Source organism: Sphaerodactylus townsendi, linkage group LG07, assembly GCF_021028975.2.
Source record: "Sphaerodactylus townsendi isolate TG3544 linkage group LG07, MPM_Stown_v2.3, whole genome shotgun sequence".
Classification (NCBI taxonomy): Eukaryota; Metazoa; Chordata; class Lepidosauria; order Squamata; family Sphaerodactylidae; genus Sphaerodactylus; species Sphaerodactylus townsendi.
Window position 1 is genome coordinate 75,924,220 of NC_059431.1, and position 24,154 is coordinate 75,948,373.

Genomic DNA, 24,154 nt, shown 5'->3' on the forward strand with positions numbered 1-24,154 from the left:
TAGCATTGGCAAATGTATATAAAAATGGAAAGGCTTCTCTGTCGAAGATATCCCCACAGCTCAGAAGTTTTCAGAGCATTTGGGCTCCTGATAGTGTGGAATTATTATATGGGACAGAAACAGTGTAAATCAAAATGTGAACAATACAAAGCTTTTGAGTTATTTACTCCAGAAACATACTAGGAGGAGACCTATCATATCGTGGTGATGGAGTCAAATGAAACCAGTACATTTTCCACTGCAAAGCTGGCAGCTCTGCTTTCTGGGATTTTGCTGAGCCCAGCTTCAGCTGAAACAAACCTAAGCTATCAGTTGCTTATGGATGGCTCCAGCAGTTACTCAGATGTAGAAATCAGATGGACAGTCATGTTGCAGCACTCATCTTGTTTGCTGTGAGAGGGATAGTTTTCATTTCCTGTACAATGAAAAACCCAACCATGCTTGCATTCCCCAAATCCTGGCTGAATTAAATTTTGCAAAAAAAAAAAGAAAAAAAAGAATGAACACAGCTGACAGTATATAGCTAAAGCTAAATTGCAGTTCACAATGATAAATATTTGGGAAAGACCTTACTGCTGATGCAGGGACATTCTGCACAGACGTAAATAAGTATGGGGTACAGCTGGAGTAAAACAGCTCAGTTTGGGCAAAGATTATCTTGAAATGTGTAGGTGATTGAGGAAATCCAGGAGGAGAATTTTAGCATTTCAACTCTAAGTGCTTAAAGAAAGCACAACACGCACAAGATTGAAGTGTTTAGAGAGAAAAATAAGTCAGCAGTGTAGATCACAGTTTATTTTTATTTGGAAGGTCACTTTCAGCAGCTCAGGCAGATTCTGTACCTTTTGCACTGGTTAACCCAACAAAAGCAGATATATGAGTTCTTAACATACTTTTGGGCTTCAGATAAACACGAACAAAAAAGCAAGTCACGCTTTAAAAAAGGTATGCAAGAGCTTGAGCTTTTAAAAAGTACATAGAAGCAGGAGAGTACTGGAAGGATATAGTGCTCAGTAGTCCTCATGACACAGAGCCACGAGAATGGTTTCATAGTCTCCTTTCGTTTCATCCTGTATACAGAACAGCAAAAGAGTAATGTCATGTTTAAATAACCACCCAAATTGAAAGTTCCTCATTGGCCGACACTGTATAAATGAAATTTACACCCAAATAGCAATACATTGGGTGGGATCCAGCAAGTTTTTTCACTCAGTCTCACCCGATTCACCTCCATACTATAGCTCCCAAGCCCTAGGCCTGCTGTATGTGCAGGTCCCATGATTCTCAGCATAGCCTTTTGGGGGGCTGAAAAAGGACACCAGCCAAAATCTTGTTAAATCCAATTCATTTGGTCCTTATTTCTTTGACTTTGACTACATCCATCAAGCTAAGGAAAGCTAAGGTCCCTGGGTTAGTGGAAATATACTTCTGAATTCTGTGATTTTAGTGAGTATAACTGAGCATTCTTCAAGCTTTAGGAAACTTATAGCTTAATTCTGTTGAGAGATGGCTATCAAGCTCTAAAAACCTTCCATTAACTTGCTCAATAAGGGACCCATTCAAATGTCTCTGTAGAGATCTGTTTTGATTAACAGCTAGGGCTACCTGGAGACAAAATGTCCTGTTCATTTAACAGAGGCTTGACGGGATGGCGTTTACTAGGTAATGTTGTTTGTCTCCATCTCATGAAACATGTCAGTTCCCCATTATCATAAATTAAGCTTCTGTTTAAAGAACAAGGAAGGTTTTTCCCTAAAGATCTGTTAGCAATCCTAAAAAGTAGTACAGACTGTGAGAGTTTCAAAAACAAGGTAATATAGCCATTTTAAAACATTTTCAGTGTATCATTTTGATTTTTGTAAGGTTATAGCCAACGAAGAGATACTTCTGCTGCAGGATCTTTAAAGTTCTCCATCTCATTACTGAGCAGCTAAGAAACAAATATAACAACAGAGAGAACAAACTTCTAGCCAAGTTTGTGGCATACTTATAATCACAACTATTTAAGACAAATTACATACCAAAATAGCCTGGCGTAGGGTTATCTTATACTGCTCCTTGTACCAGTATTTGATCTCATTCAGGTCAATCTCAGAACGTGATACCATGATCCTGTTCAGAGTTCTGGTGCGAGTTCCAGAACCCTGTTAGGAAAAAAAAGAGTATATTATCTAGGCCTTCATGATACAGCTTAACTTTATGTCAACAGCGTTCTTTCTCATCTAAAATTCTGAATTTTCAGGGTTGTTAATTACTGTTCTTACAGTGGTTCTTACTGGCTTTTCAGTGGTTAGGTAATAGCAGTATCAAGAGGACAAAGGACATAATGGGTATCAAAGATAGAAGGGAAACATATGATTTTACATATCCTCTTCTGTCTGTTTAAATTTAGCTTAAATAACACTCTGAAATTCTGTCTGCTTTAGTAAAAGTTCTATTGGAGCTTATAGTGCAATCCTAAACACAGGTACAAAGGGTGTGACTCCGTTTAGGATTGCACTATTAGGTGTGACCCCATGAGGTTTGGTAAGATAAGAAACATCAAGCACTATGAACTGTCCAGCTTTAAATACTAGGGACAGCATGCTTGCCTTTATTAAGAGATGCAACCAAATAAGAGCTCACTGTTAGGGAGTACAGGTGTTTATGCATGTGGGAAGAACAAAATAGTTCATGTTGATGGATGATCCACATATTCAGCAAATCACGTGACAGTACAGACCAAGTCACAGACTGAAATCCTAAAAAGACTTGCCTGGAAGTAAGCCTCATAGAATAAAATGGAATTTCCTTCCTATGCATTTTTAAATGACTCCTGACCCATTTTTCCTGCAACCACACAGCAATGGCAGGAAGCATCCCTTCCCCCATGCTGTGGTCCCGAGCCAAATTGGGTTCCTGCAGGTTTCAGAAGTGATGTTTCCTGCACCTGTTATCTGGCTGGGGGTAAGGTTACCAGGTCTCCCTGGGGAATGTAGGGAATGAAGCGGGGAGATAGGGTAGCCAGATCCAGATTGGGAAATTCCTGAAAATTTGGGGATGGAGTCTGGGGAGGACAGGTACGTCAGTGGGGTGCAATGCCATAGAATCCAAAGAAACCATTTTCTCAACAAAAAAACCTGATCTGTATAGTCTGGAAATCAGTTGTAATTCCAAAGGATTCCCAAGTCCTACCTGGAGGCTGACATCCATACTGTGGGGAATGTGAGTCAGATCTAAGGACTTTAACCCATTCAAAAAATGTCTTGTGTAGGTAGACTGTAATACACCTGCTTAGGATTTCTGTAATGAGACTGTAGGAATTCTAATATTTGAACAAAATATCTCACTTTGAGTTCTAACAGCTGGCTTGTAACCTGACTTAGGCTAGAGGAACTTCCTCCAGTCTAGGAAGGCTTCGCTTAGAAAAAAAGATACCTAAGATGGAAGGAGGTCTTCTCAGCAAGAAAGGCGTCAATTTTGTTCAGTGGAACTGCTGCCTTCCAGGTGAGATCTGCATTTCCCCAAAATTATAATTCATCTCCAAATGACAGAGATCTGTTCTCCTGCTGAAAATTACAGCTTCAGAGGGTGTACTCTATGGCACTAAACCTCTGTTGAGATCCCTATCAACCCTAAACTGCATCTTCCCCAGGCTCCTCCCAAATTTTCTATGGTATCTTATATGCCCTATTGAATGGTATCATATATATGCAACAACTTCCAGAAGAGGTTCTTTGGTTTATTTTTATGTTTTGCAGTTCATCTGAAGCCTAGGGGAATCTTCCATGCATGCATAAAGAGATAAAATCTAACTCTGTCATTGGGTTGAGTCAACAGGAACATATTTCACCTATTTAAAAACAGCTATATGGGCTGGCTAGTTTGTTTTCAAGACCAGTTAAAGATACTGATTATGCTCTTTAGAGCCTTTTACAACCTAGGATCCACATGTCCAAAGTATCATCTTTTCCCTATTGGGTCTCTTGCAACAACTAAAGGCTTCAGATTGCTCCCTGCTATCTGTTCACCCACTTAGGTGGCCTGTCTGGTAGAATCAAGAGCCTGCATCTTTTCCATTTTAGTTACCACTGTATGGAACTGGCCCCCTGAAACCCTGAGGAAGACTCTCTAGAAAGAGCAACTGAGGCCGCCGTTGCTGCCTGAGGGTAGGGCAGGGAGAGTTGCACGCTCAGCACTGGCATCCAGCCCAGCGTGGGGCTGGGCCACCCAGCTGCACCAACGGCTTTTCCCGCCTGCCCTCCCGCATGGGTCTGAGCTTTTTTGTTGTTGGCATTTGGATTATGGTGACTGTTGTTGTTATTAGCATTTCATCTGTCACAGCCTGGCAGGTTGCGCATGGGGACTAATCCGTCCAGGGGAAGAGGACCCTGCATGCCAGCCCTCCCCATTTTGTGGGGGCCTCCATAAGAGATCTGGGGGATGGAGCGAGCCTGTGAACCACATGCCCAGGCTGCTGGTGGCTTGGGTCCCCTGGCAGCAAGGTGACTTCATCCAGAGACCAGCGCCCAGATGGCTCCCACTATCTTGCTGCAGTGGGCGTTAGTGTTTTCCTCCATGCATCGGGCTGGCGTAAAGTTATTACTGGGGGACAGCAGACATGCTGCCCAGTGCTGGATTCATCCCCTGTGCTGTGCCTCTGCTTCCTTTCACCAGTACACCAATAAAACGGCTGTGGTCAAATTTTATCCACACAATGGGTTTTCTGTGTCTCATTCTGCACCCTTGTACCGCTTCCTCCCCTCCTTGGGAAGTAAACATTTAGGAAATGACTTCAATGCTAGTTTATTTGCCAGTGATTTTATAGGGTTTGGCTGCAGGCTTTTTTCAAGAGTGGGAGCTACTGGGAAGGTTACTGCCTATTTTAAATTTGAGTTTGTAAGCCACCTTAATCAATCGGGAAGGCAGCATGATATAGCCTGATCTTGTCAGATCCTGGAAGCTAATCAGGGTCAGTACTTGGAAGGGAGACTGCAATGGGAGAGCCTGCAGAGGTAGGCAATGGCAAACCACCCCTGCTTAATCACTTGTTTTGGAAACCCCTTGGTGGAGTCGCCATAAGTCAGCTGTGACTTGATGGCACTTTACACACAAACACAAGCCGCCTTGAGCAATGAGGAAAAGCAGCATATAAAGAGTTCCCTCTTCTAATCTCTTCATTCACAAAATACACTTTACCTTCATTGCTAGGTGGAGTTTTTCAGCAAAGAAAGCTGGTTTGCTTGTGGCGACTTTGACTGGAAAGCAACAGAATTTTATTTATAATAACAATAGCATAACAGAAACAACATATATGAACAGAAGCAAATTCAGCTAATGAAAACTGCATGTTGCTCCAAGTAGGCATTTTTCACACAAAGACAGGCTTGTCTGGTTTTCCTGGTGGTGCTGCTACAGCTGCTGATACAGCACAATCGCAGTGGAGAGTCCACATGTCAGGGTTCACTATCATTTCTCTGCTCCAGTCCATCAGCAGCAACTATCCACCACCTTGAACCACCAGAGCTTTTTCAGATTTTTTTTTTAAACTGGCAGTTGAACAGAATTACATCATTGGCCCCATCCAAAGTGGGGGACTGAATCCACTCATGGAAGTGATATGTGGCTGCTCTGGTGGATTTGTCCTCCACAGGGCACTTACTTCAGGAGAGGGTGAAACCACCTGCGTACAGCCACTACTGCCCTTTCCAGTGGTGGGACATGGCGTAGAATGCTGTGGCAGCATCCCTGTGCCTCCACCACTGGGCAGAAGGGATTGATGGGGGCTTGACTGGTACAGGAATCAACTTTAGTTGACTTCCAGCCATTTGCTGCTTTCTGTCACCCCACTCCACTAGGAAGCCTCTTGCGGGGCAGCATGACCGCAGCCAGCTGCCTAGCCACTTGGATGGGGCTGAAAGCAATACTTTTATCAGGTACTCTGAATTCCTCAGTTTTCATTTTTAAAAAGCAAGTCTCCAACTTCCTGTAGAGACATGCTTTTCCTTTCCATCTTCCCATAAAAAGGAGCTAATTTTTTTTTAATGAAAGCTGGAATTTCAGAAAAACTGGCTGAAAAATAGAAAGTCGCCTGTGGAGGAAATGGCCATCTTGTGACAGGAAAAATGGTTGCCATGCGGGTGGGGGCAGGAAAATCCATACTTTTCCACCCAAATTCCAGCCATCCAGACTTACTGAGATTTCATCAGAACTTTACAGCAAATTATATTTGGGAAAGACTGGAGAAAAGCCAGGAAAACCCTGGAAGTCCATGAAAGCAACAAAGCAGTATTTCCCTCTGTTTCTCCACATCAATGAATCTGGAGCAAATATCCCTTGTGGAAACAAAGCCATAATCCAATCACTGCAGGAAATAATCAAAGGCAAACTACAGGTTATGCAGAAATCATGTAACAAAGCGTGAACAGTAAGTAAAGTAAAGTGTTTCAAGTATTAATAGTTTTGTACAGAGAAGCAAAAATGAGTAAGACATTTTGCTACGTCGTTTTTTGTTTTTATTTGTTTCCTAAATGAGTATTTTCCTTTAAATAGTCATTTGGAAGCACTTGAGAAGTAGGGAAAACAACTCAAAGGTGATTTAAAGCAATCCACTGCCAGCATGGTTTCGCTCCCTCCCATTACACTGGAAGACACTTCAGGAGACAGCATACAGATTAATGAAGAGAGGTCTGTGAATGCTAGTCATTATATCTTCATCTCCTTCCTTCCCCATGCCATTCTAGGTAGTTCCCTATTGAATTTGCTTGCTGTGGTAACCAGATGGCTCCAAGCCCTGCTGCAGCTATTTGCCCTTTGGTAGCAAAAATGGATGTCAGGGAATAGCACTGCAATTCTTTAGGAAGGGAATTTTTAGATCATCATGACATTTCTGGGTACAAACAGAAATGAGCTCACAATTTGGGATCCTGTTGCTTTCTGAGGTGTATTTTGAGTGGGGAAAAATAACCAGAGGGGGAAAAGTTAAATTGGTCTATCTCTCCTCAGATTTTGTCAGCGAAAATTTCCTGAGAGTACTGTCAAGAGGGGGGAAATACGTATGACCAAGTGTCATGTCTCAACTGAACCTCAGTGTTGAATCTGTTTTGACAATTTTGCCAGAGCTCCAAAATATTTGACAATATCTCTGGAGTTTTCTTTCCCTGCACTCTCATCATTGTAACTACCATAAATCCACTTGGGAACTAGCCTGACAACTGTGAGAAGAGTCTGGTTATATCCTGTGTTTACTTAAAGCAACTGGCTTAAGAAATAACAATGCAACTCAGTCACCTACCAATTGCAGTCAGGCAGTTCTCAATGTCTCCTTTCAGTTCCAGGTCCAGAACCTTGTTCATGTCATGTTTGCTACATTTGGCGTATTTTTGAAAAACTGAAAACAAAGCATAAAAACCAGGAAATCTGAGTCTCATGTTTATTTTCTGTGCACTTAGATATGAACTATACATTTCATACAACCTCTGCAGAATGCTGAGAGTACACTGCAGCTATTCATTTATAGCCAGTTTTGTATGGTATGAAGGAGCAAACGACAGTCAAGAAATGTCAATTGTCTCTTGTACTCTTTCCTCTGATTTACTGTGGTTCTTAAAACTGCTGAAAACTTTTCAAAGTGTCCACTCTACAAAACAGCCATTTCTTCCAGGGGAACTGATCTCTTTAGTCTGGATATCAGTTGTCACTCCAGGAAATCCAAGCTGAGGTTTGGCAACCATAATAAGAACCACAGGAGGAACAGTCACAATTTCTTAAGAAGGCTGAAAATTTCAGCTAGTGTAATTAAACATAAGGACTTATCTGTTACCCAGATGAGTACTTGTTGAGATTCTGCAACTGTATTTGTATTTCTAATCACCTCTTGTATGTGATATATAAATAAAACCATTTTCACCAACAAAACTTGCTTGCTTTTGGCCTACCTCTTCGGAGATGTGGGTAACTGCGTTTAGTGAGGATTGTAATGAAAGTATCAACATCTGTTCCTTTTCTTCTCTCTCCAGCATCATACAAGGCCTGTTATAATTAACCACATAAATGTACATGAAAGTTCCTTAATATTGTGTATTAACATTACATTAAATCAAAGACAAATAATGGCACAACTGCATTCCAACTGGGAACCGAGCCCCTTCCTCTCCCTACCGTGGCATTCCACAATCTAACGAACCTTTCAGCATTCCATAGGATTCCTGGTCTTACCCTCATTATAGGTAGGTGTTGGGAAGACTGGAAGCTGTGGCTTGCAATAATTCAATCATATCCAAGCTAAGATTCAGACCAAGCAATTCAAACCAAAGAACTGAGTTCTCCTTGAAACTGAGATGATCCCATTCTACAGCACAACATCCCCACATCTCCATTTGCACACCAGTGTTTGCAGTCAACACTGCTAAGATGGCCATCAAACACTGGGTTTTTTTATTTCTTGGTGACTCAAGAGTCAAATTCATATAACCAATATATGACTCATAGGATGACTCATCTGTTGTAGCAACATTTTTTTAAAAATGAAGTATGCTCTTGTGAAAGACTATTTGATATGCTGCCATAGGGATTTAATCTTTGCTTCAAGATTACCAGCACAATCATCCATGGGAGGGGGGGGGAGTGCTGTAAAAGCTGTGTGACCCCCACCACTAACACAAGCGCCACATATACTGATGCAACTGGCATCCATGCCAGAAGCATGGCAATTACAGCAGCACCAGGGAGCTTTATGGGATAGACAGACAAGAGAGAGAAATGAAAGAAAGGATAAAAAGAAGGAAAAATGGAGAAAAGATGAAAAGAAATAAATTTAAAATATGGAGAGATAGATGAAAAGAAAGAAAGCCTAGCCACTACCTCACAACTGCCTCTCCAATGGAATAGAATGATTTTACTAGGGCTGGGTGCGGGGACACTGCAGATATAAAAGACATTTTTTTCTCGATCATGGAGTGTGAGGTAGCGGAGGATTTGTGGTCTGTGGCAAGCCTTCTCAGTCAGATTCCTGTTTCCATAAAAACTCATTCATTCCCTTCCCCCTCCCTCTGTTTGCATGTACATGATCTGGACATGATGTCAGAATTTCCCAAGTTAGGAAGGTGCTTGCTTGAGGATGCTGGGCAGGGCCCAGGAGTTTCTGGGGCCACTCCAGGTGATGTTTCTACCTTCCTCCTCAAGGTCACTTTGAGTCCCAGGAGCCACAACATTGGCCACCAATAGTTGAAAGAAGGCCACAAATTGTTGGAAGGGGGAACCAAGCCAGGAAAGCAGCCAGAAGACTACAGGGGTGGGCTGCAGATGAGAATGCTGCCCTCACTGCTTGGGGATGCACCAAATTCTTTTACAGAGTCCGGCAGAGGGGCACCTAGCTCTTGCCCTTACTCCTGCACAGAAAGAAACCGAAGCCTCTCCTCTCCATTCCCCCAGCCCCAATTAACCAGCACTATCCCCCCTAGAAGGAGATTGACTCCCCTAAGGTTCAGCAGCAGCAGGCGCCACCTGGCCTTCTTCACACCTCACTGCTGGAGTCTCACCTTCTGCTCTCAGCCACTCTTTGTGCACCTCCCCAGCCAGGTCAGCAGCACCCAGCAAAGCGTACCCTCCCTCCCTCCCTCACCCAGCATGAGGGTCACCCTCTAGCTGTCTTCCTAGCCTGCCATCCCCATGAAGGGACCAGAGGTGTATTGGGGGAAATGGCGCCTGGGGACAACACCTGCTCCAGGCGCCCCCCCCTACACCCTCCCCTACGCTCAGGAACAGGGCTCGGGGGCAGCTCAGACTGGCAGCACAACGACAACAGGCCAGCAGTGCCCCCAAGCCCCACCCCTGAGGGCCTGGGGAGGGAAGGAGGCGGCTCTGACAGGAGCTGCGGCAGCAGGCCGGCTCTGTCTTTAAGCACCTCCCCGTGCTAACCCGGCTCTTCCAAGCTGGGTTGGCGCAGGGGAGGAGGAGGGTGGGAGCGATTTTGCACCTGGGGTCACTTGACACTCTTCCCACCCACCCACCCCGTTCCCATGGCCCCTCCATGGTCCAATATGCTTCACTTGTTGCCGGAGGCTTGCTGTGGTGCCAGCCACCCTCACTTGAATGCCCAGCCTTCATGGCTTAAAAAGGGGTGCCCAGAGGCAACCCCAGTCATGTGGCAGTCAGGGCACATGCCCTGACTTATCCCACCCTCATTACTCATGTGTCTACAGCTGCACAGCCAAAACTCATGGGGAGTGAAGGGTAAGCCAGAGAGGACAGAACCCCGAACACCAGATCTGCCAACCCCTTTTCCCAGAGCTGCTAGAGACTGCAGCACAGCTGAAACCACTGGGCAAAGTTACTGCCAAATGTGTGGAGGATGGTGCCACCTGGCTGCCATGTTCCCACTGAACAACAATTTCCAAAGTCTCAGTTGGTAGGGGGCAGGAAAGGATGAAGCATTGTGCACCCTGATACGACTTTCTCCTGCCCAGTGCACCTGCCAAGAAAAGAGAGGGAGGCAGGGGAGTTGAGTTGGGGTTATAGCAACAGGTGGGTGGCACTCAACAATTTTCTCCCTGCAAATCCCAGAGAGACATTGTCCCCTCTTTGAATACATGGTAGTCAGAACCACATAGTGACCCTTGGTCCTGACCCACCAGTGGGATGGGACAGAGACAGCAAGGAGCCAGAGCAAGATTGAAAAGGCGAGATCTGTGGCACCCTGCACCCAAGGGCATGCAGGGTATCCAGAGGGAGTCCTGCAGTAACAGGTGTCCAGCTGGGAGGAGCAAGGGAGAGCATCATGGCTGCCACTATTGCACTAACGTTGGTGGACCCTGGAGCTGAGGAGGTCAAAGAGGGTGCCTAGAGCCAATCCACCCATAGCCACAGTGCTGCCTACCAAGTCCCAACTGACAGGGAAGGCTGGGCAAGGGAACGACTGGGAGGCTGGGCAGGCAGGCCAACAGAGAGGAAATGCCAGTAGGGTTCAGCATGGTGAAGCACACCCCACTGTTTCCGTGCCATGCCCAGCTGCTATACACCTCCCCCCCTCAGGATTGTGCTGTAAGAGGTCAGATTGAACCTGTCCCCCTAGAGGGTGCCATAACTGGTACAGGGAATACTAAGGTGGAGGGAGAGAAAGCACACTGCTCCATACAGAATAGATGCTTCTTTGGGAAGTTGGACTCCACCTTGTGTGCCAAGCTATTTGTGGGGGGGGGGGGGCGGGAGATTGGGCATGTGTACTTTTTAATAGCCTGGGAGGTACACTCAGCTAAGCAAAGGAGGTCAGCAGCTCCCCATATGTTCACCCTGAAGAGATCAGCACTCCAAGCCAATTTTTCTTATTTTAATTTAGGGCAATATCCACACTTATAGGCATCCATCATTTTGGCCCTTGGAATTCCAGGCATATTCCAGGAGAACAAGCAAGATAGTTCAAAGCATATATCACAGTCAGTAAGTTGCATCTTTGCCCAATGGTCCACAAACATTCAGGACCATCTAAAATGATACATGTGTAGTCTGGGAAAGCAACTGAAAGCATTTTCTGGCGGCCCAATGGGTGATCACACCTCTTCTTCCTCCTGTTTGAACTCCTGGTCAGCAACCAATTCTTTGTCTCTGGCTTGCTTGTCAGTTTACCTCATGCCACCTCAGGATTCTTTTTAAAGTATCAATAGTAGCCCTCATGTCACTGTTTGTATGTGTATTTGGATCTGTACTTCTCTCTCCACCCCACCCCACTTGTGGAGTCACCTTGCCTTTTACTCTGAGAGATGCTGGCTGTTTTCTTTCCTTTTTCAACGCTGCTTTCATTGGATGTCCCCTCTGCAAGTCTGCTAACTATCACCCAACCCTGAATCTCTGTCCCACTTCCTTCCTTCCTTTTGTCCAGTTCACTGTTGTATGCCTAGTGTGTGTATGTATCCATGATTAAATATATATAATTTGGTTTTTCATTATTTTTATTGATAAAACTCAATTATTAATTATACAAGTATCTGCTCATTAGAGAGCTTTCACCCAAGATTACCTCTATATACTCAGCTTATAGATGTCAGTTACGCTCTCTCACTTTGTCTTCAAAGCTAATTTCCCTAGCCTATTTAGAGTAACAAGGCTGCCCATCTGTATTTTCACAGCTGCTGATACGCAACTTTTAATGTGTTGTAATCCATTATAGCAACAGTCCTTATTTACAGATCAGATTTTCATCAATATAAAATGAAAACAGTAATTTCACCCAGAAATTGAGCCTTTTATCTTTGACTATTAGTTCTTGTTTCTCTGCTCCAATCTACATGGAACAAACAAAGCAAATGCCCCTGAAGTACAGAAGAAAATTTCCTGCTGTTTCATATTTTCACAGTTGTGATTGTGATTAATGTAGAAGCTGACTTTTTGTCAAGAAAAGCCACTTCATGAGGAGATGACTTTGAGAGTAGAACAATCAGAAGAATATGAGATGTTTAACCCTTTCCTTGCTTGCCATTTTTTCGGCCCAGGTTCTTTCCCATTGAATTCCACAAGAGAAAAGAAGTAAAAGAAGTGCTTTGGAGTATAAAAATTGTCAATGGAAGAAAAGGTTGTTTTTATATCTCATTTTCTCCACCTTTTTAAGGACACTCAAAGCTTACAATCACCTTCCATTCCCCTCCCCACAACAGACACCTTGTGAGGTAGGTTGGGCTGAGAGAGTCTTGAGAGAACTGTGACTATCCCAGCCAGCTTCATGTGTAGGAGTGGGGAAACAAACTCAGTTCACCAGATTAGAGTCCACCACTTAAGTGGGGAAGCAAAAACCAGTTCTCCAAATTAGAATCCGCTGCTCTTAACTACTATACCATGCTGGCTCTCCTATCTTTCCTATGGCCTCCTCATTAAGACTCTTCTCAAGTCATCCCCTCCAAAGTTGCTTTGGCTAACAAGGGGCTTACAAAACACATTTGTGGGGTTTGGGCCCATATTCCAGCTCCCAGAGGGGCAAGGACTGCACTTCACAGCAGCCCTTACCATAGAAAGCCACACCCCCTCCTTCAGCGTGCTTCTCCCTACCAGAACTAGGCTTCTGTGGTGAACTTTGAAGGACCTCCTTTCCAGGAACACAGGATAAACTCTGTCAAGCCACAGCTGAGCAGGAAGAGCCTGTTTGCAAAGTTACGGGACCCTGTGTACATGTGGGGTGAAAGGGCGATCTAAGAAAGGACAGCCCATTTGCAAAGTTATGGATGCCTGTTTGTGTGGGAGAGAGGGAATCTGAGAAACAAGAGCCCATTCGCAAAGTCATGGAAGCTAGTCTGTGTGGGGGGAGGGGGAATCTAAGAAAGGACAGCCCGTTTGCAAGTTATGGATGCCTGTTTGTGGGGGGGGGGGAATATAAAAAAGGAGAGCACATTTGCAAAATTATGGATGCCTGTCTGTGGGGAAGGGGAATATGAGGAGGAAAAATTTGAGGAGGAGGGGGAATCTGAAAAAGGGGAGCCTGTTTGCAAATTTAGGAAGCCTGTCTATTTGTTGGGGGGGGGATGAAATCTGAATGCAAGCTTTATTTTAATTTCATAAAGTTTTCGTTATCTGAGGTAAATTGTAGGACCAAGCAGGGAGGAAAGGGAGGCGGGTTTGCCCCTTTGGTGGGTGCCATTAACCCACCAACCATTCTAGAGCTCTTTGTATTTGTTTGTACAATGGGCTTTACTGCTACTCAGTGATATTACAGAATACAGATCTGGATTTTTTTCTTCAACTTCATTATCAATTCAAAAACTACTGGTTTTGACCAAAGAATTGAATGTTTATGTAAGGAGCATCTATATATTAGTTTAGTTTCAATTTATTAATGCAGTCATTAACCAGACATGCAGATAAAATAATTATGTTTAAAACCATGAAAGCTTTGTGTGTGGATGTGTGTGAATAAAGGATCTCTAGCTTGCTACTGAAACATATGGGTTTTCAAGATTTCAGACATGCTGTATGTGAATTTGATGTATTTATGACCTACTTTTCAACCAGATCACCATTTCTAACATACATTTAATTAGTTTTTTTCACATCATATTTGATCTCTGACTGTCAATCCACTTTTTAAAGAATTTCAAAAAAGACCTTTCAACAGTTAAATAATAGGAATTCCATAAATACAATCCTCTCCAATTAAGTATCATTCATAACTAGAAAGGACACTGTATAGATCTGGATTAGAGAAGCTTCAACATTCAGTTTAATGACAGGCAGAAGTGGCAGCTGAAACTTCCCATGTAAGGTTGCCAGCATGCCTCCATACATCTGTTCATTAGAACACAAGGGGAAAGGACCCCTTCTCACAACAATTGAGCAAAATAGCATCCCTGGAAGAAGGGTATATTGTAGCACAATCAGTTTGTAGGTAAAACTTTGATGACAGAACTCAGGAATAGGAAAAGCAGTGATGCTTTTCGTGCTGTGTTCTGCAACAGGCAAAAATAGCCTGTCTTGGGCTTTTTCCTGAACCAAAGTCCCAGACAATGTCACAGAATCCAACCCACCTTTGAGTTTTCCATGTTTGAAACAAATGAAAGAGCAGAGTATTTCCATGTCCCTGTTCCCTCAAACCACTACCATCCAAAGCTATTGAGGCAACTTATACCAATAAACTCACATAACAAATATTGCAGCATACCCCTGAGAAAAATCAATATCCAGTATCCATTCTTCCTCCTTTGGGAGAGTGAAATCATGGGTGTTTGCCTCCCCCATTCAATTACTCAAAACACAAGCCCGTTCTTACCCGTGCATCATTATCTGCCAACTCATCATTCACATGAGGATTTTCATCACGGTCTGCCTGGAAAAAGTTAAATATCACCTGTTAACTTCTTTATAAACCACACTCTTGGAATATCAGTTGGAAGAGAAGAAAGAACTTTTTTTTCCAATTTTAATATAGCAAGTTTTGTTGAAAACTGCATACCTTTAGCAGGGCAAGCAAGGCTTTCTGAAAGTGTCCAGATGTATCTGAGACAATGTCTTTGGCAAGATCTCTCTTATACACTGCAAACAAATGAACAATCACTTGAATCATATTGCCTCAAAAATCATACTGAATTTCTCAAACAGTTGACCTTTTTATTGCCTATGTAGCTTGAGAAAATGCCCCTTTTGAAATAATGTGTTCATCATTCATACCAAATTGAGAATCTCCCAGCATACCCCCAGAGAGGGAGGGAGAGACTTAATGAGAAAACTGAATATTTGGGAAGAAAATGCATTCCTGGCACTACAGCAGTTCAACTAGAAACTAAAGAAACTGCCTTGGGATGACTCAGCCCATTGATCCATCTAGTTCAGTACAGGTGGTGATGCTCTAAGGTCTCAGACTGGGAGAGTTATTTCCCCACAGTAGTTATCTGAGATGAATTTAAGTGGCAATACTAGGGACTGAACCTGAGACCTTCTGCATTCAAATCATGTGCTCTGCAGCCTCTCTGAAAGACTATGACCACTTGCAGCCATACATACACGCACAGTGTATTTTTTTCTCGTGTTCCAATTGTCGTAGTTTGCATTCTTAGCATTAAACTTGATATGCAGGTGGTACACCAGAAGCAAATTACAGAACCCAGAGTGGCTACATAGCCTTTGAGAAATAGAAACAGTTTGATGAATTTAAGTCCCAGATCATGAGTCCACAGGTGCTGAGGGAAAAGCAGTTCAGCCTAGCACAGCTAAACAATTGCTGTACATGGGTCATATCTAAAGGATGGCAAAGTTGTCCTCTGGGCATTCTATAAACTACACTAACAAGATACTTACAAGCCGTGGTAGGATTTAGCAGGTTTGCACCACTTCGGCAGAACCGGTTGTTAAAATGGTGCCTGTAAACAACCAGTTGTTAAATTGTTTGAATCCCACCACTGCTTACAGGTTTCTTGAATCTCAGGACAAGACATGAACTTTTCTGATTAAAAGGTATTAAGAAACAGAGTAGGTCAGCAGAACTCTCCCTCCTGCAACAGTTCTTTAAGTTTCAAAACTGCAGGAAAATTACTTTCTCCATATGCTGTGCAGAATTCTCTGATTTCCTTGTTGTTGCTTGTTGCCAATATTTCAATTAAAATGTCTTCATCCGTTCCAAGCCCCTGTATGAAAATACAACAGTTAATTTCAGCTAGGAAATGAGGCCAAAAAAATCATATGGGCACAGCAGCAGGCTAAGATTCAGAAGCCCTGGCCAAAGGAAGGCTCCCTCTTTTTATCAAAATTCATATCTGAAGGAGCAGGCACAGGTGGGTACAATCTGCTGCTGCTGTCCTGGAGCTGCCACTGCACACTGGGTAGAAGATGCAAGCCTGGAGTGACATAAGCCCAAGGGAAATTGGCAGCCAGGCAAAGCAATTGAGAGCTGCCCCAAGTGGCAGGTGGATGAGAGTTGCTTATAGCCAGCAGGTACCATGCCTTCTTCCTTCCATTAGGTTGCCGAGGCTTTTCTCAAAGGCTGTCTTGGCCACCACCAAGTCTGCAGATGGCTTATGGTCCCTTATGATCTGCCTGAGACTCAGGACCAAACTAGATGTGATGGTGACCTTGTGGCTGCTGTAATAATTCTGCTGCCATTTTAAAGTAATTTAAAATGAAGGAGGAGGAGGTGGTGGTTTTTGGATTTATACCTCACCTTTCTCTCCTTTCCCTTCCTCTCTGCACAACAGACAACTTGTGAGCTAGATGGGGCTGAGAGAGTTCTGAGAGAACTGTGAACGAACTGTGATGTAACCCAGCAGGCCTGATGTGGAGGAGTGGGGAAACAAATCTAGTTCTCCAGGTAAGAGTCTGCCGCTCATGTGAAGGAGTGGGGAATCAAATCCGGTTCTCCAGATTAGAGCCCACCCGCTCTTAACCACTACACCACACTGGTGATCAGGCCCAGAGCAGAACTCTTGTATTCCCCACCCCCCGCAACACCCTATCAAGTGCCACACACATCACCTGCATCATGAAACAGTGAGGGTAACAAGAGTGTTGCACTGTGGTGATGTCCGTGTGGTGGCCTCAAGGATGCTTTCACATCTAGTTTGGCCCTTAGGCAGCTGTTGGCAGAACAGTCAGGGTCACTGGTGACACCATGGCTGCTGATGCTGGGACAGCATCTAGGCCAGCTAGGCTATCGGGAGGTCCCCACAGCTCAGGGATGGGACAGCTGCCCTGCTTACCCTGTGGCAAAAACTGCCCTTGTACGGGATCCAGTTGATAAAGTACATAATATGTACACATAGGATTCTGATTTCAGCTGATTTGATCCACACTTAATGCTCCCAGCCTACTTAATGCTCTGCCTTTTCAGCCAGCATGACATTGGAGAGTATTCACAGGATTTGCTTTTGAGTCATTAGTCTAGAGGAACAACTCCCCTCCAAGTACAGTGGTCACCCAAACCCTGCCTTCACACATACCTTCATAGCAAACCTGAGCTCCTCAGCCTTATACTGGGCTGGAGTCTTCAGCATTGCCAGAACAACTTCTTCTAAGTTGCCTTTGAGTGCCTTTTTCAGACCTTCTTCCAGAGGCTGCAGAGGAAAGTAGCATAGTGTAAAATGGCAATTGAAAGAAATAATCAGATTCTTAAATAGCATTTGAATCAATTTCCTACTTGAATCTACTGTCTAATTATGTATGATGATTTCCATCCCACAGGAATAACATTCTTATAAACACGGTTTGCTCAGTCTGTTTTTGTCCACTAAACTACATCAAATTTGCTCATGCTGTTGTGAAGGAAACCAAACACACCCTAGCCTCTTAAAGCCTGGTGACTGCCTATATTTCTTCTACCTGTTTTTCTTTGTTTCAGCCTTATTGTCTCAGATACAGATAACACCCAATACAAAATTCATTGCTAAGGCTCTTCTTTTCATAGATACTGTACCTTTCCCTTTAACTGCTGGTAGGCCTCTTTGATCTGCTGGCGCTGGGCATTGGTTCTTGGGACAAGGAGATCAATGATGGTTTTTTCATCAACTCCTGAAAAGTACAATTTTGGGTAAGAACATGTAGAATCATTCCATTTTTCAGGAGCCAGTATGCAAAATATTATTTTTTTTATCAAAGCAGTTTACTGATATCAATGAAAGACTGGGTCTAGAATTTTTCATTGTTTTGAGTGTGATAAAATCCCTCCTTCAACAATTTATAAGTATTCCATGTTTCACTTTTCATTTATATGTTGAAGTAGCCCTCCAGTATGTTAACATTCAAGTGGTCTAATTAGCTAAGTAGCTTTGCAGCCATCTCACACTAAAATTTCAAAATGTTTAATTGCCTCCCTGATGTGTTCATGCTCTACATGCAGGAAAAATGTTATGGGAATGTTCATTTAAGCAAGTAATGCACACATGTACTCACAGGCTGAACCACATCCGAAGCAAGATGTTTTGGATGTTTTAATACCATCTAAAAAACATCCATCTAAACCTTTCTTACAAAAACATCCTTCTTACCTTTAACAGTCATGGCTTTGTCCAGTGCTGCAGCATCAGAAGAAGGATTGAAGTTTGGGTAGGCATGGACTGCTGGACCACCTTTCGCACTTTTCTAAAAGAACATTAAATTTATATTTATTTATATATTCTTCATTTCCATCTTAGAGATTTAAGTTCAGTTATATTTAAACCCACAAGGTGAATTTAATTTTCTTAAGGTTTAAAATAAACAATAGACTCTATTAGAATATAAAGAGCTATTTGCAGTCATTAATTGAAGTGTGGGTAATTGTGCCAATTCAGTTATGAGACTGACTCCACTAGTAACAAAAAGAATGGCAGTTACTTAATTCAGCAGAATCAGTTTTCTCACATAAACTCAGCTGAAATGAATGGAAGGTGAATTCAAAGAGTCTTGCCCTTTGTGCTCTCCAAATGATGAGAATCAAGCGGCTGACGAGGGATCAGTGAGTAGCTCTGAAGCTACCATTTGCTGGAATAATCAGATTTCTCACCATTCATTCATCAAGGTGTGTGGATATTTTAATACAGCATACTATCATTTATTCTTAGATCAATTCAAGTAAGAATGATAAGAATTATCAGCACTAGGTTCCAATCAACATTAGTTGACATGCAGCATAAATGTTCTGCGAGTGCTATTTAATGATAATTTCTAAACTGTTTTGTATCATTTGCATTTTATTCAGTTTGGAATCTCTTACAACAGATTGTGATTCACAATCTTCCATGAAATGGGCTTTCTTCAGCATTTCTGATACAAAAGCCATGTTGATTCACGTTTCTAAAAGAAAAAAAAGAATTATATTTATAAAACTTATTTCTTACTGTCTACAGACCACTTATGTTTGATACCTTCATACCATCCTGAGAGTAGTGAAATAAGAGAACACATACAACAAGCACATCTTCATTTTATACTCAGAGGTCATCTGCTACATCAGAAGCAGTTTTCTCACATACTGCATGTTGCCAAGCCAGAATTACAACTGTAGGGGAAGCAGGCAGTGGCAGAGCTAGATGTGACCTGTAGGCTGCCAATTGGACAGTGCTGATCTGAGCAAGGAGAAACACTAACATCTCACTATTTAGGTGTATCTTTACTTCTTACCTAGTGGTTCCATTCCCCCAGATACCTAATGGATGTGGGAACTAGCAGAAAAATAACATGGTCATACATTCCATGAGGAAGAATTAAGACTGAAAGATTGCTCAAGTCAAAACCACAAGGTGAGGCTGAGATGAAATTTGCACTGATGTCTTAAGAACATATGAACATAAGTAAAGACTGCAGGATTGGACCAATGGTCCATTAAGTCCAGTATCCAGTTCCAAACAGCAGCCAATCAGCTGCCTTGCAATGCCAAATGAACAGGGCTCAAAGGCTGAGCCCCCCCGCCCGCTGCCTCCCAGCACAAGTATTCAGAGGTTGGCTGCCTCTGTAGATAGGGGTGCTCTTCAGTCACTATTTCGTCCATCAGCCATTGATGGACCTCTCCTCCTTGAGTTTGTCTTGCTTCCTTTTAAAGCTGTCTATGCTTGCAGCCATCCCTACATCCACTGGCAGTGAATCCCACAGTTAAATTCTTTGTGAAGTAAATAAGTACTTTCTTTTGTCTGTTCTGAACTATCTGACAACAATTTCATTGGGTACTCCTGAGTTCCAGTATTATGAGGCATTGGGGAGCTGGCTCTATTCATTTTCTCTACTCATGCACAATGCTATAAATGTCTAGCATCCCTTTCCTTATCCATCTTTTTTTTACACTGAGGTTTGCACTTCAATACCCCAAATAGTTGGGATGTTCTAGTGCTACTGAGATACTGGCATTCTACAGAATGGCTTCCTTTCCATTTTTTCAGTGCATATTCACATGCTACTGTGAGATATGGAGATAGTGTCCTACAGCTTCCTGTATGATCAGCTCTACCTTGGCTTAGACCTCAGTATAGCCAAGTAGTATGAGGAAAGGTTTGACAGCATCACTACCACGCCCAGCCTACAGTCAACAACAGAGTTTGAAGTCTCAAGATATTCCCAACTAGTCCTCATGTGTTAGTTTAGATAAGTTTCCTTTCAACAGACATATTACTCAGGGTTTTCACAATTATACTATTTTGCTCTTCAAACAAAAAAAACCCCTCCCTCCTCTAAGGACACTGGCCTAATGTGGAAGTAGATAGAAAGGCAGTGTTCACCTGATGCAGGGCATTCAAATCCAATTTACTCCTCCTGGGGATGCCAACTCCAGATGGTGCCTGGAGAGCCCCAAAATTACAGCTGATCATCAGATAGCAAAATATTCCCCTGGGAAAAATGGCCCATTGGAGGTGGATTCTATGGCATTTTACCCAACTGACATTCATCCCTTCTTAAGGTTCAAACCCCAAATCTCCAAGAAATTCCCAAGCTGGAGTTGGCAGCCCAAATTTCCCCTGCCCTTACTGGAGCAGTGACTTAGGAGCAAGAGTAAGGGGGCAGGAAATTACTCCAGCAGTTGTGAAGGTCTCGTGAAATGAATACGAAGTGTTCAGGGATTGGTCATGGATAAATACTTAAAATCTTCTATCCACAGCTCACTTAAGGATGCTTGGGATGCTGTATTTTTGAAGATATTTTACAGTTTCCACAATGCATCTAACAGCAAACTGATAAATTTCACTGGATATTCCATGAAACACAGACCTTCAAAGCCATTGTTTTTGGAATGGATGATTGCACAGTTGTTTTCCTGGACAATGTAAATCTGTCATATCATGCAATATGCTTGTATAAATACATAAGAAGGATTTCTGTTTTTGTATAAGTGGACCATAATGCTTCAGCTACAGGCCTGTGTAAGCATGCGTTTTGGTTCTTTCACCAGCATGTTTACACAAAAGAATTCCCCACAGTATTCAGTGGAGTGGTCTCAAGCACGTACGCGTAGGATCACAACATGCAGGTAAAAGCTTTCTCACAGCAAGCACAAGGCTACTTTGTCACCACTCTGCACTTCTGCAAAATTCCAGCAAACAATATCAATGTGCCAAAAGCTTGAAAAACCTGTCCTTGAGTATAAAAGAACCACAGATCATGAACAAATAGTCTCCCCTCCTTTGGAAGCATTTGTGGAAAGCCTGAGCATATCAGGAGAGAGATTCTACAACTCCCACTCATACCTAGAGTAGCTAATTACATAACAACTAATTAAAGGGTAAGCAATTTGTTCCTTTACAATCTCCAAGCTCATATTTTAATGTGTAGCTAATGCTGGTGAGAAAGTGAAAGCACTCCTAACCTTAAACAGTTAAGCATGGTCATAACCACTTTTTTCCCTTAATTCCATTTAAGGAAGGCAGGCACATTTTTTACCCTATAACTCACTCGTTAGTGGTTTAAAATAATTTGCTTTTTCCATGGTAACACCCTTTCCCCGCTCTTTCACAAGCACAAACTTTTTTTAGTTCCAAAAGCCTTAAAAACTGTACAAGGGGGAGATATAAAGAAGACTGTACTAAGGGGGGTATATAAAGAAGTCTTCATATTTTACAAGTTACACAATATTAGCAGTCACAGCCCAGTGAGCCAAGAATGTAGTCTGCAGACAATAATGCATTTGCTAGGAAAGAAATCACAATTGTCCTACATACATGTTCTTGGAAATAATGTAAGTAACATTCAATAAATACAATGCCAACAACATTTTCCTACAATCCACAAGCATGAAGAAAAACTTTTTGAAAAAAATACTTTTTGCTTTTGCTTTTAAAAAAATCATACCTTTTGCTTTTCAGAATGTTAACAGGCTGTGGTTTGGTCTGACAAACTACCGACTGCAGGGCTAAAACTTTAGGCATGTGATTTTTATAAAGTCCTCTCAGGAAGCCACACCTAGCAACCAAAGTTTATTCCTGCAACTCTTCTGATTGGTTGCTCTATGGTAGAATGCTACATATGAGATCTAGCCAAAAAACACACCCACATGACTGGAAAAACTGAAATGAAGGAAGGGATTTCAGTGCAACTGCTTCCCAGTCTGATGAATGAAGGAGGTAGATTAGTATCGATGAGTGTGATACTGGAGATAAGAATGTAAAAACATAAAAAGAGCCCTGTTGGTTTAGGCCCATAGTCCATCTAGTCTAGTATCTGCTAGTGGTTAAGAACAGTGAACTCTAATCTGATGAACCAAGGTCATTTTCTTACTGCTATTATGGAGCCTGCTGGGTGACTTTGGGCTAGTCACAGTTCTTCAGAACTCTCTCAGGCAGGGCAGGGTATAAATCCAAACTCTCCACTTCTTCATACAGCTGCCAATCAGTTACTATTGAGGGCCAACAACATGGCACAGAGACCCAGGTCTCCAATGATGTTTCCTTCTAGTATCGGTATTCATAGATTTACTGCCTCTGAATGTGGAGCTTCCCTTTTGTTACTATGGCTAGTAGCCACTGATGAACCAGTCCTCCACTCCATGGTCAGTGGTGTTAAAAGCAACTACCACCGTTTCATATATTATATCTAAATGAAGGGCAACACTTGAAATTTAGAAATGCTCAAAACAAAAATTTGTTGAAGTTCGAAAATTAAATGGGAAACACTTCCTCAATAATTAAACATGCATTTTAACTATATCATTTTTGTACAGCTAAAACTACATATATATATTTTTAATTAAACATTAAATATCAATGGTTCATAAGTGTATATATGTAATAAAATCAGGCCAAGATCTAAAGACCCAGTACAATCAGACAACTTCCAAAATAGATTCTGTCAAAATATTTAAGTCTATAATACAAAAATTGTTTGTTAACAATATGCAGTACTTTAACCTATTGTTAAAAGTAGGTTAACAAGTCACTTTAAAATGGTATCCTCAAAGCCTAGCTAATCTCAGCAATATAAAAAGACAGAAGATTCAACAGGTGTGTCTCATGAATTACTCAACATGTGGAATCAAGTTACACATGATTTAGTGTGTCCATAGAGATTAACATTATCAGTGTGGGTTTTTAACCCTTAAATTGCCATGTTAAATGGTTAAATAAATATATTAAATAAATACATTTAGAAGGATGCAGGTGCCTATCCCCAAAAACTTTGGATGGGTGCAGGCTGGTTACCCTGGGAATGTTGGAGAGCTTTCTTCAGCACCTTCTGAATTTGTGCTTTTCACCATTTGAGGCCTCCCTGTTCGGTGCAGCATTCTCCCAGTTTTCTTCAGCACCTTTGGTAACAGCGAGCTTTTGGCCTCTCAGTGATACCAGTGGCTGAGCCCTTGCCTGTAGCGATGTAACTATCAAAGGTAGGGTTATAGCTTGCTAAAATGGCACCCCCACAGCTGCACCACACCCGACTGGGGAATGCAGCTGAGCACTGGTGAGCAGGCCTTGCCCTGCCCCCAACTTCCATGTGGAGGTTGTGAGTAGGGCCAGCCTGGCTTGCCCCACCCCATCTCCACATGGTGGTCAAGTGTGAAGCCAGCCGGGCTCACCCCACCGCCATCTCCATATGGAAGTCAGGTGTGAGATCAACCATGCTCGATCTCCATGTGTAGATCAGATCTGCAAGTTCGAGTCTGGCCTTAGCCAGGCTTGGATCCAGCTCTAAGCTGCAGGCTTAGCTTAGAGCTGGATCCTAGCCTGACTAAAATCAGGCTTAGATTGAGCACATCATAGCTGGTCCTCCTCTACATTTATACTGTTGGCTCCATCCTCAAGCTCCACCTGACTGGAAG

At 42.7% G+C, this 24,154-nt stretch overlaps 1 protein-coding gene across 1 annotated transcript; it reads right to left on the minus strand.

The window, feature by feature from the left end:
- Nucleotides 1-780: 780 nt before the first annotated feature.
- ANXA1 (annexin A1) lies at nucleotides 781-22,300 on the minus strand. Its single transcript, XM_048504028.1, has 13 exons — nucleotides 22,195-22,300; nucleotides 19,136-19,215; nucleotides 18,429-18,522; nucleotides 17,858-17,952; nucleotides 17,385-17,498; nucleotides 15,986-16,076; nucleotides 14,909-14,988; nucleotides 14,726-14,782; nucleotides 7,917-8,010; nucleotides 7,274-7,369; nucleotides 5,179-5,237; nucleotides 2,022-2,144; nucleotides 781-1,070 (listed from the first exon to the last, which is right to left on the minus strand). Exons 2-13 carry the CDS (start codon nucleotides 19,199-19,201, stop codon nucleotides 1,011-1,013), a joined length of 1,029 nt encoding a protein of 342 aa, XP_048359985.1. The 5' UTR covers nucleotides 19,202-19,215; nucleotides 22,195-22,300; the 3' UTR covers nucleotides 781-1,010.
- Nucleotides 22,301-24,154: the final 1,854 nt, after the last annotated feature.

Excerpts from the sequence above, each read along its gene's own strand:
- ANXA1 (XM_048504028.1), bottom strand. The coding sequence starts at position 19,201 with ATGGCTTTTGTATCAGAAATGCTGAAGAAAGCCCATTTCATGGAAGAT. Across the intron at positions 18,523-19,135 it reads ATTGTGAATCACAATCTGTT|AAAAGTGCGAAAGGTGGTCC; the intron begins GTAAGAGATTCC and ends ATGTTCTTTTAG. Across the intron at positions 14,989-15,985 it reads CTGCACAGCATATGGAGAAA|TGTATAAGAGAGATCTTGCC; the intron begins GTAATTTTCCTG and ends ATTTGTTTGCAG.